General features: G+C 42.3%; 1 protein-coding gene across 1 annotated transcript in view; it reads right to left on the bottom strand.

Moving 5' to 3' along the window:
* Nucleotides 1–12644, bottom strand: part of SPTBN5 (spectrin beta, non-erythrocytic 5) — a 341199-nt gene that overhangs the window by 189748 nt on the left and 138807 nt on the right. The window contains exons 25-27 of the mRNA XM_029597445.1: nt 11248–11347; nt 10213–10383; nt 4225–4389 (exon numbers count right to left, since the gene is read on the bottom strand). Coding sequence (XP_029453305.1) covers nt 4225–4389; nt 10213–10383; nt 11248–11347 — 436 coding nt within the window. The remainder of the gene's footprint in view (nt 1–4224; nt 4390–10212; nt 10384–11247; nt 11348–12644) is intronic.

Here is a 12644-nt window from a genome sequence, read left to right as displayed (position 1 = left end):
TGTCGCCTGCAGTGTGCAGGTGTGTCGCGCAAGCCCGGTCAACTTTGATGCGAGTTTGGGCTTTTTTTTTTCTAGAGAGTCACTTTTTTTTTTCAGTTTATGGGTTGCTTATTATTGGGTGATTTTTGCTGTCAATCGCGTTTTTTTGGGGGGCTTGGTGGGTGGAACGAGCCCAGCCATCCTTGCATTGGCTGCTGCTGCCGATGAGGCCTGGCCATGAGGAGTACTGACTGCAAGCAGCAGTGTCTGGTGATCATGGAAGGGAGTGAAGCACTTAACTGGCAACAATCAAAAAGACGAGGTACATGAGTGTGGGGGCCAGACATGTGCTGGGGGGAGAGAGATGAGTGAATGGGGGACAAACGTGCTGGGGGGACAGACATGTGCTTGAGGGGGAGAGATATGAGTGTGTGGGGGGCCAGACATGTGCTGGGGGGAGGAGAGAGATGAGTGTGTGGGGGACAGACAATTTGTTTTATTATTGTTTCTCATAAATTATAACAATAACATGAATCTTGGAATATATATTTTTAATATAAATTTAAGGTTTTCATGAGATAGGTTGTGTCGTGAAACATTTTATTTATGTATATATTTAAGGAAACATACATAAATTGTCGAAATATGTTTCGTTCTTTTAACCTTTAACCTCTGGTTTACTAATAGACTGAATTACCGTGTCGTGAAATTATGTTTGTCTAAAAAGTGTGTCACCAACATGAAAAGTTTGGAAAGCTCTGACGTAGGGTTTCCTTTGCAGTTTGCAAAACTTCCATGTCTGTTTATGCATGCTAAAATTCTGAATAAACATTTTTATTATTTTTGCTGCTTCTCCTTTTTGTGAGATCACATTCAGATTCATCCTCAAGTTACAGTTCAATTCTTAATAGAAAAAAGACTTCTAACCCACAAAGGAATAACATTTAGCTTATTTCTTTATTGAATAATGCTTGATGATGACAGAATAAAGGCTGGAGACCACCATGTTCTGCCTTTTTCTCAGTAGCTCAAACGCTTGCTATGCTCTTTAAACATCTCTGAACCCACTGATAGTTTCAGCAGGAAAAAATAAGTCAACTTTATGTTTAAAAATCTCTATGGAAGATATCTCAGTTAGATTCAGTAGTAAACAGTTCTAGAGGCTTACCATCTACACTATAAAATAATGTTGATTTTAAAATAAATGTACTCTTAATCAATTATAGCTAATGCCCTCTGACTCTACCATTCATATCTCTCTTGAACAGTCTCTCACATAAATCTATGCATGGTCCTTTTAAATATTTAAAATGTTATTGTGGTAACTTGGACCATAGTGGCTTGGGAAATCGCCAGCTGGGATAAGGAGGCAGACTCTGGCTGTTTCTTTTGTGTGCAAGTTCTATACAGTACAAAGCAAATCGAAACAAAAATGCAGCTTCCCTTAAGCTCAGGTAGTACACACATGAAACATAGGAGGTTTTAGCGTAGGCTGCCTTCCTCCCTGCTTCCGGGGCCTCTCTAACCCTTCTAGGCCCGGAGTTCTTGCTCACTGGTGAGGGGCTCCTCCCTTCACCCAAGATTCCATGTGGATATGGCTCTTAAGGAAGACCTGGCAAGACAGCTGTAGGCCTGGCCAATAGAACTGTGCCAACATTTGCTCTTGGGACTTTTCCTCCTTTAGGTGACCCCCTAGAAGGTGGCTGTGAGCTAGTTGCATAACCTTCTCGTGATATAATTTGGGAACTAGGAGTTGTTCTATAAGTTCCCCCTCAAGACTTCCCTTTGTAAGTGGGTAAAGTAGGTCCCCTTTCATTACAAAATAAGGAGGAATAGGCTCTGTTAGTTGTGACCCAGGAAATGGCTTTCCATCCACCTTTGTATATGCGTCCAGGCCCACATAAAGGACTTATCCTCCCTCTGGGCCCATTTGAAGCTCCCTGGGTAACCCCCTTTTCCCATTCAAAGCGGCCAGGTAAGACATTCTGGGTGGGTTGCTGTTCTTCCCCTGACTCCGACCCTTCCTCCCCGGCTGCCTCTAAATTAGCAGCATAACTATATTTTTACTGTCAGTGTTGCCTCCAGGACTTAGGATTTTTAGAATCTTTATGATACAGATCTGGATCATCCAAGGGAAACTCCAGTTCTTCATTGTTGTGACTGGATGAACACGTTATGAGCTGGTTCCACAGGCTCTTAAAGTTTGGACAGTTCCGCCCTATCACCACAGGGTAGGGTAGCCAAGGAAGAACTCTCACCTCAATTTTTTCTTAGTTGACCAGGATCTTCAGTTGTACCTGGCTTGTTGGATATTGCTTTTGATCCCCATGGATGCATGCCAGGGTCACTATTTGGTCATAGTTAATCTGGACCCGCTTTACTAACTCTCCTTCGGATGAGAATTGTCACACTCCCAGTGTCCACCAAAGACTGGATTGGAACACCATCTAGCTCCACCGCAATCACAACAGTAGATACTCCCTGGCTAGGGACATCCATGAAATTACAAAAGTGTGGGGCCACAGCATTAACATTCATTGGTTCCTCTTCCTTGCAAGGACAGTCTCATGCAAACTGGCCCTTCCACCACAGCTACAACATGGTAGTACAATGGGTTTTTGTAGTTGAGGTGACTCCACCTGCTGTCAGGTTCTCCTGCCTTTAGGACTCTGGCATCCTCTACCTGGGTAGGGGGGACTCCCCTGAGCCTGTGGTGATTCAGGGATGGATTGAGATTGGCAATAGGCCTCCGCCATCTCTAGCATAAGGTTTTCTAGGCCATCTAAGAACTGTTCTAGCAAAACCTCGTTCGCTACCTCCATGTGGATTTCTCTTCTGAGCACAGCCACTGCAAGCTACATCCTTAAGTCAGTGGAAAAGGTTCTGCGGGTTTTCCTCTATTTGAAGAATTCCTTGTCTAAAGCACTGTCTGTAGGCTTCCAGGGTAAGTCCTGCCCTTCTTTAGGATGGCTGTTTTGATTTTGGCATAGGTAGCCCTTCCCTCCGGGTTGGCATTTCGGAAGGTAACTTGACTGCTCCCTGTAAGGAGGTTCCCCAAATAGATAGTTCATATATCTTCTGGCCATCTTGCCAAGTGAGTGGTCCATTCAAAGTTCTTCAGGAAACACTCGGGGTCTTCTCCCGGTGCTATCTTAAGTATGACTGGTGACAAGGGAGGTGGCCTGGACATAGCAGCCTATGCTACCTGCGTTAGCACTATGTTTTGCTGCATAACTTGTTCTTGTAGTGCCTGCTGCTGGTCAATTTGCATTTGTAGGGTGTTCTGCAATTGCTACTGCCCTGTAGCCAAGACCTGGATCACTTGCTCCATCTTCCCTGCTTTCTGAGCTGTGTCCAAACTGGGAATCTCTCCAGGGAAGGAAGAGGGGGAAAAAAACCCCCAAAAACCTGCTGGTCTGTTTGACCCTGACTTACTGCTTGAACCCTGACTGCACAGGCGAGCTACCCTCTTAGCCTGTTGTAGCTTCAGTTAAATGAGTGGAAGTTGAAGGCCCCAGGGTTTTTTCTTCTACTCCTTCAGCTTAGGCAGGAGATCCCACTCTGTCACCATATGTGGTAACTTGGGTGACAGCGGCTTGGGAAATAGCCAAGAGGAATAAGGAAGCACACTCTGGCTGTTTCCTTTATGTGCAAATTTACAGTGCAAAGCAAATCCAACAAAAAATGCAGCTCACCTTAAGTTCAGATAGTATACACATCAAACATAGGAGGTTTTAGCATAGGCTGGCTTCTTGCCTGCTCCCCGGGGCCTCTCTAACCCTTCTAGGTCCTGAGTTCTTGTATACTAGTGAGGGGTTCCTCCCTTTACCCAGGATTCCTTGAGGGTCTGGATCTTAAGGAAGACCGGGTAAGACAGCTATGCCCGGTCCCTTAAGGTGGTCTGAGGGAGTTTCCTAAAGACTCCTCGCAGTTATATTCCTTTTTAACCTTTTTGCAAAAGGAACATCCTTAATCCCTTAGTTTCTCTTTTCATTACCATCTAGATTTACTAATATCTAGCACATTATGAAAATTTTCATTTTGTCTCTAGACAAACTATTCAGTACTGCAAAGCTACATGCAAACTTCTCAAAAGGTATCCTGTTTTATTCATTTTCCAACAGCCCTAAAACATAAATATATAACTTCAATAGGTGATGGTCTTTAAAGCTAGCACTTTCTTTGTCAGTGGTAGGTTGCCAGGCTGAAATTTCAAGATTAATCTAAATGCCATTCTCATCTGACCTGGAGTAGCTCCATGAGTTGCTCTTGCTGTCCAGCCTGCCTTAGCTTGTCTCCTCGCTCCATCATCTTGTTGTTAAGTTCTTCCCAATTCCTACTCAGCTCTACCACAGTAGCCTGAATAGCATCTTTAGCATAATGGTCCTCTTTGATTAGCTGGTTGCCAACCTGGAAAGACAGAGTTACTTAAATAAGTCAAAGATCATGGGGAAGATCCACAATTCTAGCCCCTAGCAACCAGGAAACTTCGGCACATCTTTTTCAATCTATGGTGTGCATGTCCCTCCTTCTGCTCTATGTATACTAAAGCAAATATCTTGGAATGATTCTAGAGTGATGTTGCTGAAGTTGGTTATGGTTTTGTGAAGCTGAATCACAAGAAGTGCAGAATAAATCTTCTTTTAGTCCAAGATTCTTTCATCAATAAATTTTTATTATTATTATTATGGCAACTCCACTGTTAAACATATGATATTCAGATTCAATTCAAGGGTCCCCCGACACGGACCCCGTGTTTCACCAAGCTGGCTGCGTCGGGAGGGACAGCACAGTTAGAGAATCATTCTGTAAAAACAAATGTAATCATCACAATTTTGAAGGACCAGCCAACATAACAATGGGTACAACTGACAGTATCACAGAGACATGTTAAAAACAGCAAGGGGTGTCGCAAAACATACCTTTCTCTGTACAAGGTAACAGGTTACAGGGAGTGCACCTAAGTTACAGTACATCAGTGATTTAAACTCTCAGAAGGTTTTGTCGCGAAAAAAATGACCAATCAGAACACAAGAATGAATAGCCAATCAGAACACAACAAGCGATACTCAGATGAAAAGACTCCATTCGAGTTCACAATTCAAACCATTAGGTGCCACAGTGTCCAAAAGATAAATCCATTTTTGCTCCCTCTTTATTAAAATCTCAGAATATTTACCCCCCTCCCCCCCGTGCAGGAAGATGGACCACATCGAGGACAAAGAACTTTAAATCAGCTACTGTGTGGGAATGCTGGGTCCAGTGTTCCACCAGAGGGGCATTCTCACGATGGATATTGATATTTGAACGATGTTCAATGATACAGGTTTTAATCATCCAGGATGTCTTACCTACATACAATTTTAAACAGGGGCAACTAATACTATACCACCCCCAAAAGAAGTGCAGTCAGAGGAATCACGCAGGACATATGTTCTCTTTGTGGTCAGGTGTGTGAAGCGCTAAATGACCATCGTTAAAGAGCACACTGAACAGTGGCCACAGGGACTGTGACCACTTACAGCATGAGTTTGTGTAATGTTTGAATAATGTCCCGTATGGACAAACATGTCTCTTAAATTTTTACCTCTATGATACGTAAAACGAAGAGAGGTATTCAAGACAGTGTTCAGGGTCAATGCCGACTAGTGTTTCTGTATAATGTTAGAGATAGCATTACTTTTGGTTGAAAAGGGGAGGATACAATTAACAGCATTCTCTTCAGATTGATTTTTCGGTAGGAAAAGCAAATCCCGATTAACATACAAAGCTCGTTTAAATGCATTCCTTAGAACCTTCCGAGGGTACCCTCTCACACTGACCTGAGCTGTCATCTGCTTAGCCTGTATTATAAATTCATCCTTCGTGGAACAAAGCCAGCAAAGCCTTAAGAACTGGCCCAAAGGGATATTATTGTTAAGGAGGCGTGGGTGACAGCTGTCAAACTTCAACAGGGTATTACGGTCGGTGTCCTTATGGAAAATTGTGGTGGAAAAACTTTTATCATCCATGGAGATCAAAATGTCAAGAAAAGAAATCTGTGTAGATTGAATGTTATGACTGAATTGTAAGTTTTTATTATAGTTATTGAGCCAATCTAAAAATACAAAAAACTGCACGTCAGTACCCAGCCAAATCAGAAAAACATCGTCGATGTATCTGAGCCATAGATGTAAAAAATTAGACCAGTCTGATGAATATATATATGTTTCTCCTCAAATGTTGCAACATAGAGGCAGGCCAAGCTCGGAGCCATAGTAGCGCCCATAGCTGTGCCTTTCACCTGCTGGTAAAACTTGGAATCAAAAGAAAAGTAGTTTTTTGTCAAAGCTATATGGACCAGATCTAATAGAAAATCAGTCGGAACCCTTATGTGACCAGGTCTGAGGTTCAATGTATATGAATCATGTGACCAAGTAACATGATTCAGATGGCAATGTTAAATCATTTAGTATAGAAATAAAATGTGTAGTGTCTTTCACATATGACTTGATCTGTGGTACAAAGGGTCTCAAAAAATGTCAATAAATTTGGACAGCGGTTCCAGTAAGGATCCTATCCCTGATATGATGGGTCGCCCAGGGGGATTTACCAGAGATTTATGAACTTTAGGTAAAACATAAAACGCTGGAGTGACTGGAAATTCGGCCATTAGAAACTGTGCCTCACGGGTCGTAATAAACTTACGATCCCCTGCTCCCTGCTTCTTTGTCGTCTGTCCTCCCACACCGGGGGGGGGGGGGGGGGGGGGTAATTATTCTGAGATTTTAATAAAGAGGGAGTAAAAATAGCTTTATCTTTTAGACACTGTGGCACCTAATGGTTTGAATTGTGAACTCGAATGGAGTTTTTTCACCTGAGTATCGCTTGTTGTGTTCTGATTGGCTAGTCATTCTTGTGTTCTGATTGGTCAGTTTTTTCGCACCAAAACCTTCTGAGAGTTTAAATCACTGATGTACTGTAACTTAGGTGCACTCCCTGTAACCTGTTACCTTGTACAGAGAAAGGTATGTTTTTCTACACCCCTTGCTGTTTTTAACATGTCTCTATGATACTGTCGGTTGTACCCATTGTTTTGTTGGTTGGTCCTTCAAAATTGTGATGATTACATTTGTTCTTACAGAATGATTCTCTAACTGTGCTGTCCCTCCCGACGCAGCCAGCTTGGCAAAACACGGGATCCATGTCTAGGGACCCTTGAATTGAATCGGAATATCATATGTTTAACAGTGGAGTTGCCATAATAATAATAATAATAATAACAATTTATTGATGAAAGATTCTTGGACCACAGAAGATTTATTCTACACTTCTCGTGATTTACTTGATAGCTAAAGTGCAGTCCTAGCTCATGTATTGGTGTTTGTGAAGCTGAAGCCATCTAATGTGACTGATTTAATTGTCTTAACATGAGATAACAGTCCTCCCACTTTCATCATAGCTTTTGTTCTTAATGCTATAAGGGCAGTCAATGGCCACCATCTAGTCAAGATCAACATTATCATTCTCTGAATTCAAGGCCTCAGTATAGATTTGCAGACAAACTTGCTTATACATGCACCCACACAAATGTTATCATCTTTTCTTTCATTAACTATTTCAATTTTTTCACCCAACACAGTAGGACTGGAGAAGAGCAGATGTTGTCCTGCTTCAAGAAGAGTGATAGCAGAGAGGATGCTGGAAACTATAGGCTAGTCAGCCTTAATTTGGTGGTGGGAAAATTAATGGAGACTCTGCTGAAGAAAAGCATAGTGAACCATCTCCAATCTGGTAGGTTGCTGGACATGAAGAAGCATGGATTCACCAGGGGAAGTTCCTGTCAGGCAAATCTGATAGATTTTTTTGTGTGACAAGAGAAATGGATCAAGGAAGGGCACTCAATGTGATTTCCTTGGATTTCAGTAAAGCTTTTGATACAGTCCTGCATAGGAGGCTTATAAATAAAATGAGAAACTTGGGAGTGGGCGCCAAGGTGGTGGAGTAGATTACAAATCGGCTGACTAACAGGAGACAGTGTGTAATGGTAAATGGAACTTACTCTGAAGAAAGAATGGTGTTAAGTGGAGTGCCTGAAGAATTGGTTTTGAGACTGGTTCTGTTCAATATCTTTGCGAGCGACATTGTGGAAGGAATAGAAGGTAACGTTTGTCTTTTTGTGGATGATACTAATATCTGCAACAAAATGAAATTGCCTGAGGGAGTGGAGAGAATGAAAAGAGATTTAAGAAAGTTTGAAGAATGGTCAAAGATATGGCAGCTGGGATTCAATGCCAAGAAGTGCAGAGTCATGCATCTGGGGTGCAGTAATCGAAAAGAGCTGTATGCGATGGCGGGCAAAATGCTGATGTGCACAGACCTGGAGAGGGACCTTGAAGTAATATTGTCTGGTGATCTGAAGGCAGCGATGCAATGTGACAAGGCGATAGCTAAAGTCAGAAGGATGCTGGGCTGCACAGAGAGAGGGATAATGTGAGTAAGAGAAAGGAGATTATAACGCCCTTGTACAAGTCCTTGGTGAGGCCTCACCTGGAGTCCTGTGTTCAGTTCTGGAGCCCGTATCTCAAGAGATAGAGACAGAACAGAATCAGGTCAGAGAAAGGCAACTAAAATGGTGTAGGGTCTGTATCAGAAAACTTACAAGAAGAGGCTGAAGGATCTAGGTATGTAAACCCTGGAGGAGAGGAGGTGCAGGGGAGATATGATACAGGCCTTCAGATACCTGAAAGGTATTTCTGATGCACCAACTTTGAACCTTTTCGGTTGGAAAGGAAACTATAGAACTAGGGTCATGAAATGAAACTCCGGAGGGAACGACTCAGACCAACATCAGGAAATACTGTATTTCTTCATGGAGAGGGTGATGGATGCCTAGAATGCCCTCCTGGAAGAGGTGTTGAGGACAAAAACAGTAAATTAATTCAAAAGGGCATGGGACAGACACTGCGGATCCCTAAATGCTAGATGTTGGAAATGAGAAATGGGTGCATGGGAGTAACCTGCATAGTATGGCATTTACTACCTTTAACAGAAGGCATGGGGGTAACCTGCATGGAGCGACAGTTATTATCCTTAACGCTACCACCCTTAATAGAAGACATGGGGTAACTTGCACAGAGTGGCAGTTACTACCCTTAAAAGTTACTACCATGAGTAACTTGCTGGGCAGACTGGATGGACCTTTTGGTCATTTGCTTTATATCTGTTGTCATTACTATGTTACTATATTACATTATCAAATACATTATATTAAAAATAGCTATGCAAAATAATACATCAAAAGAGCAAAATAAAAATAATAATGCATTTTATTTATTTATTTCTTTAAAACTGATTTATAGCCTGCACCCTTCCTACGGTTTGGATCAGGAAACAATATAAACATACATCCATAATTTACAACAAAGACAGTAAACATTTACATCACAGAAATAAATAAGTAAAAAACTGCTGAAAGCTCACCACTTCCATTCTGTTATGCTAAATAGAGTAGTTATTATAGCTTTCTTAGATGCTTGCACATCAGATATTATTCTAACAGTGGGTGGAAGTGCATTCCATACATTTGGTGCAGCCATGGGAAAGGCCCTTTCTCGCGTCTGGCAAAGATGATCATGATACCAGCAGGCGATCCGAAGGAGCCCTTGCTGGGATGATCTCAGTGATCTTGACAGAGCATAGAATCATAAGATCAATTTGATCTATGGACCCTGCATATTGATATACAAGAACCACCATCTGATAATCAATCTGCTATTGAATGGGCAGCCAATGCAGGGAGCACAGTAAATAAGTAATGTACTCCCGCCTACAGCTCCCCATGAATAGGCAGCCTCTTGCAGTTTGAACTATTTGAAGTGGACAGATTGTATTCGCTGAAAGCGCCAAATACAGGGAATTGCAATAATAAATTAAGAACCCTAATGCAGACCTTCCCTATCCCTTACTCTCATTAGGACAGAGGTAGGCAACATCGGTCCTGGAGTGCCACAACCAGGCCTGGAAATGAATATGCATGAGGCATATTTGCATGCACTGCCTCCACTGTATGCAAATATATCTCATGCATATTCATTCTGGATGTCCTGAAAACCAGACCTGTTTGTGGCACTTCGGGAGCTGATCTGCCTACTACCCCTGAAGACAGGCTGTATCACCCTTTGCACCTCAATAGCATGTAATTCATTTCACTCAATGCAATTGTCATTTTTCTACCTCAGTTATTTGTTTTACCTTTTTGAACTCTTTAAATTGAACTTGATTTGCATTCATTTCCTTCTCGGCAGCCTCATGCCACTTCAGCTTCCGCAGGATGTTGTTCGGATCACGGTAAGATTCGTCTGTTGCAATCTGGTACTTCTCCTCCATCCACAACCGGAGTTCAGTGGCATCACACTTGAACTCCTGCCATAAAGACATAATAATAGCAAAAAAAGGCTCAATGCCAATCAAGATTCCTAGTCGGTTCTAGAAGATGGCAGGTGGTTTCATAATCCCTGCCCTGCAAAAATGTTCTCTCCAAATCTGAGGTAGTGAGGGGAGGGGGTGGGTAGGTGGGATGTGGTGGCAGAGAGGAAAGGTGAGAATGAAAGAGTAAAATGAAGTCATGGCATGCTGACTTATTCCTACTCTGACAGGTTTTACTCCTCAGGAAGGTATCACTCAGCAATTTTTCCCATAATTACCCTGACATCCCAGACACCAAACCTTCCAGAAGCATCTTGGTGTCTAATAGATAAATCTGTTACTCATAGCGAGAGAATTCCCTTGAAGTTTCAGAATGTTTGGGCTGCAAAGAGTGATTGGGTAAAGACAGTGAACAGAACTGTCACTAAATTTCTGTGCTCGTATGTCATGGACTATGGGGGTATCATCATCCAAAGCTTCTCACTAGCCCAAGGTTTTAAGACTGAGCCTTTCAATTCACAGGCTTGTACATCCTGGTATCTGCAGTTTTACTTTTTCCTATCAAGAGCAAAAAAAAAAGAAAAGGAAAGACTGCATGTGCCAGAATGTCTTTGGCTCTGGCTAATGGCAAAGACCCACTAGGAAAGCAGAGCCTCCACCTGGTATCTGATGATATTTTGGAGAGATCTACAGGAAATTGCTGCAGAAGTCATGAGACCCATCATTACGCTTCCAGCGTGCCACAGTGATTAGCAGCAAGTTCCCGGAAAGGTTATCGGGCGAGCGTTCCAGTCTGCTCTATGACTCTTAGCTGAAAATGTCTTCCCTTTGTGTTAGTCGTGCCAGCAGCAGAGCCTTCACCTGCAGTCGCAGAGAATCCAGCAAATTCTTCTTTCTCTGCTCGCTTCTCTCTTTCAGCTGCTTCAGGCCCTCCTGACTGTCTGTCAGCCTTTGCCCAATCCTGAAAAAGAAACCCCACAACAAAGCTCATTTTGCACACTGTCCAGTATCTACTGCTAAACCTGTGCTGTATTCCAGACCATTTTATCTCTCTATCTTGGGGTATTTTCTCATCAGGCATGCAGTTGGGTTTTTAAGTCCCGGCCCTTCACATCTTACATGCAATGGTGCATTTTAACAAATGAAGCAAAATTGGAATACTGGCGTGGAAGGTAGAGAATGCAATAGAATTTAAAGTAGAATTTAAATGCAACAAGAACAAAAAGCCTTCCCTATATTAAAAACTGAAGTCCTAGAGAAAAACATTGAAGTGTTACCAGAAAAGAGAGAAAACCAATGCATGCAGAATTTCAAGATACATAACCAAAAGAAAAAGCAAATTGAGATGGATAACTCTGGCATCAGTGGCACAACTGCAAAAGGAAAGAGTGAAGTGAATAACAAATCTCAACTAAAAGTCTCATAAGGAGTACAGGAAAAGCAATAATCTTAAAGAGAGTACCTGGAAAGCTATGACCACAAATGCTCATAGTTTGGGAAATAAAATACCAGATCTGCAGGCCCTAATGATAGAGGCAGAAGTGGACATTGTTGCTATCACAGAGACATGGTTCACAGAATCTCATGATTGGGATACGGCAATACAGGCTATAACTTGTTAAGGAAGGACAGAGTGGATAGAAAAGGGGGAGGTGTGGCTCTTTATGTCAGAAAACAATATCCAAGCATCTGAGCTACAAGGAAGTTGGGGCAAGGAAGAAGCACTATGGGTAGACCTAAAAACAGATGATGGAGCATCAATTTATATTGGAGTGGTTTACAGGCCCCCGAACCAAAAGGAAGAGCTGGACAGAGACCTGGTTGAAGAACATCCATAAGATAGGTAAGAAGGGAGAAGTGGTGATCGTGGGTGACTTTAATATGCCAGATGTAGACTGGAAAATCCCATCTGCAGAATCTAAAATAGTAGAGCAATAGTGGATGCCATGCAAGTAGCTTTGTTCAAACAAATGGTATTAGAACCCACGAGAGAAGGAAATATACTCGACTTAGTGCTCACTAATGCAGATAATGTCTCTGATGTCGAGGTGGGCACCCACCTCAGCACCAGTGATCATCAAACAATATGGTTTAATATCACTAAAAGAATAGGGAAAGAACCACAAAGACCCGAGTTTTACAATTCAAAAACAGACTTTGAGGAAATGGGGAAGTACCTAGAGGAAGAACTAAATGGATGGGAGAATGAGAGAGATGTGGATCAGCAGTGGATCAATCTAAAAGGAGCAATCACCAAG

This window comes from Rhinatrema bivittatum, chromosome 4 (genome assembly GCF_901001135.1).
Source record: "Rhinatrema bivittatum chromosome 4, aRhiBiv1.1, whole genome shotgun sequence".
Classification (NCBI taxonomy): Eukaryota; Metazoa; Chordata; class Amphibia; order Gymnophiona; family Rhinatrematidae; genus Rhinatrema; species Rhinatrema bivittatum.
This window is presented reverse-complemented; position numbering and strand designations above follow the sequence as displayed.